The sequence below is a fragment of the Aptenodytes forsteri genome, unplaced genomic scaffold (genome assembly GCF_000699145.1).
Source record: "Aptenodytes forsteri isolate BGI_AS27 unplaced genomic scaffold, ASM69914v1 Scaffold265, whole genome shotgun sequence".
Lineage (NCBI taxonomy): Eukaryota > Metazoa > Chordata > Aves > Sphenisciformes > Spheniscidae > Aptenodytes > Aptenodytes forsteri.
In genome coordinates this window covers 2017090-2018808 of record NW_008796175.1, presented here as the reverse complement: position 1 = coordinate 2018808, position 1719 = coordinate 2017090, and the positions used below count along the sequence as shown (strand labels likewise).

Genomic DNA, 1719 nt, shown 5'->3' with positions numbered 1-1719 from the left:
CCTGCCTGCCTAGCCTGTGTGCCACCGTGGCTGCCAAGAGCTGTGACACTTGCTTCTTCCAGTCCCACTGCTGGGGAAGGAGGGTCTCCAGCCTGAGTTGCATGTCCCAGTGCACCTGTAAACAATTTACAGTGTAATTTTCCTGCTAATCAGAGCTGCAAATGCTGAAAATTTGGTAAAACAAGGAAACACATTAACTTCTGTCACTGCAAAATATCAAAAAGGACAGTGGAGTGTTAAAGCAAGTGGTGCAAATGTGGGGAAATTTAGTGGTGGGAAATGTGCGCATGCAATGATTTTCACCATTTCTTTTCAAGGCTGCTAAAAGGGATCAGACGCTGCTGAGGATGAACATAGAAAAGAAGGCCAAATGGAGGGCTGAAGTGGAGAAAGATGAGGCAGCTGTTGGGAAGCCACAATGATTGGGAACAGATTTATTTTAATGGCAGGAGATAAGTGATTTGCACACATGGCATACGTACCTGTCTTCGTTTAACTCTTTGGAGCTTTTTCACTGAAATTCTCAGGGCTAAGACTTCACTGCTTAAAAACTGTTCCATACAAACTGGGAAACTCCTATGGAAACTCCAACAGCTGCTTTCTGTGGCCTCTGGTATTTGGCACTGGGTTCTGCTGAAATACAGAAATCTCTTCTAAGCTGGAAAGTGTGGGAAGGACAGATGCAGGACTCCCCAGCTCAGCATCAGCTTTTTGTGGTGCTGCTGATGCTCAGCATGGCTGTGGGGCTGTCTCCTCGCAGCCAGGAAGGATGTGGCCCTACATCAGAGAGCATCCCGTTCTGTGCAATGCCTCTAGCACAAACAGCCTTGGCCAAAGTGACCCAGAGCAGGGGGAAAAGGAGTCTGAAACATGTTTTGCAAGCACAAAGAGGTCAATTATCTCTACCTCTGAGCCTGCTGCCATCACTGTCCCTTCTCCCTCCCCATCCCCTCGTGGCGTCCCGTGGCCAGGGGAGAGGGGGGATGTGAGCATGAAGAGGGGCTGGGAAGACAGAGGAGTGTTAGCAGACCCTGACAACTGATTTGGGCCAAAAGGGGCTTTGGGCCAGAGGAGATGGTAGTGATGTGGAGTGGTAGCGTGGGCATGTGGAGTGGTTTGGTTGCTGCGGGGCAGTTTGGGGAACCCGTGCCTGGCACAGGGAGCCTGCCCTGTGGAGGCACCTCTCGTCCTGTTGCACCTCACTGGTTTTTCATCTTCTGCTTCCAGTCATTGTCATGAAAGTTTTCTAGCATGTGCTTAGTTGTGATTTTAGTCAGGAGTGATTGTTAATACATGGTTTGCTAAAACTGGACTCTTTAATTGTCATAGTTCATTAATTCGTAATAAAACAGCTGTCCAATTACATCTAAAACAAATGCATCTCTTCACAGATTCATTTAAAGTGTCACCAAACTCTCTGGGATGATGTTTAACAGATGGGAGACATCCTAATGAAATATTGAAAGTTTCATTTTCATGAAGTGATTAAACTTCAAGACAGGCCCCAGTTCGTGCTTGTGGGCGCTGACGGTCTGAGCCCCCATGCATCATTCGTAACCCCTCAAGACCCGTAAGACAGGCTGGTGGAGCTGGGTGCGCTGCATGGGGTGCCAAGGGACATGGAGTGACAAAGCCCAGCCGTCTCACCCTGGCTGCCATAGGAGATGGCAAATGCTGTAACCACACTCAGCCTTTGTGCAGTGTCCTGAGCATCACATC

The 1719-nt window shown here is 48.7% G+C and overlaps 1 protein-coding gene across 1 annotated transcript in view; it reads left to right on the top strand.

Annotated features, from left to right (window-relative positions):
• Positions 1-870, top strand: part of LOC103905860 (protein FAM162B) — a 5136-nt gene extending 4266 nt beyond the window's left edge. The window contains exon 4 of the mRNA XM_019474192.1: positions 318-870. Within this exon, the coding sequence (XP_019329737.1) occupies positions 318-422 (105 nt within the window). The 3' untranslated portion in view covers positions 423-870. The remainder of the gene's footprint in view (positions 1-317) is intronic.
• Positions 871-1719: the final 849 nt, after the last annotated feature.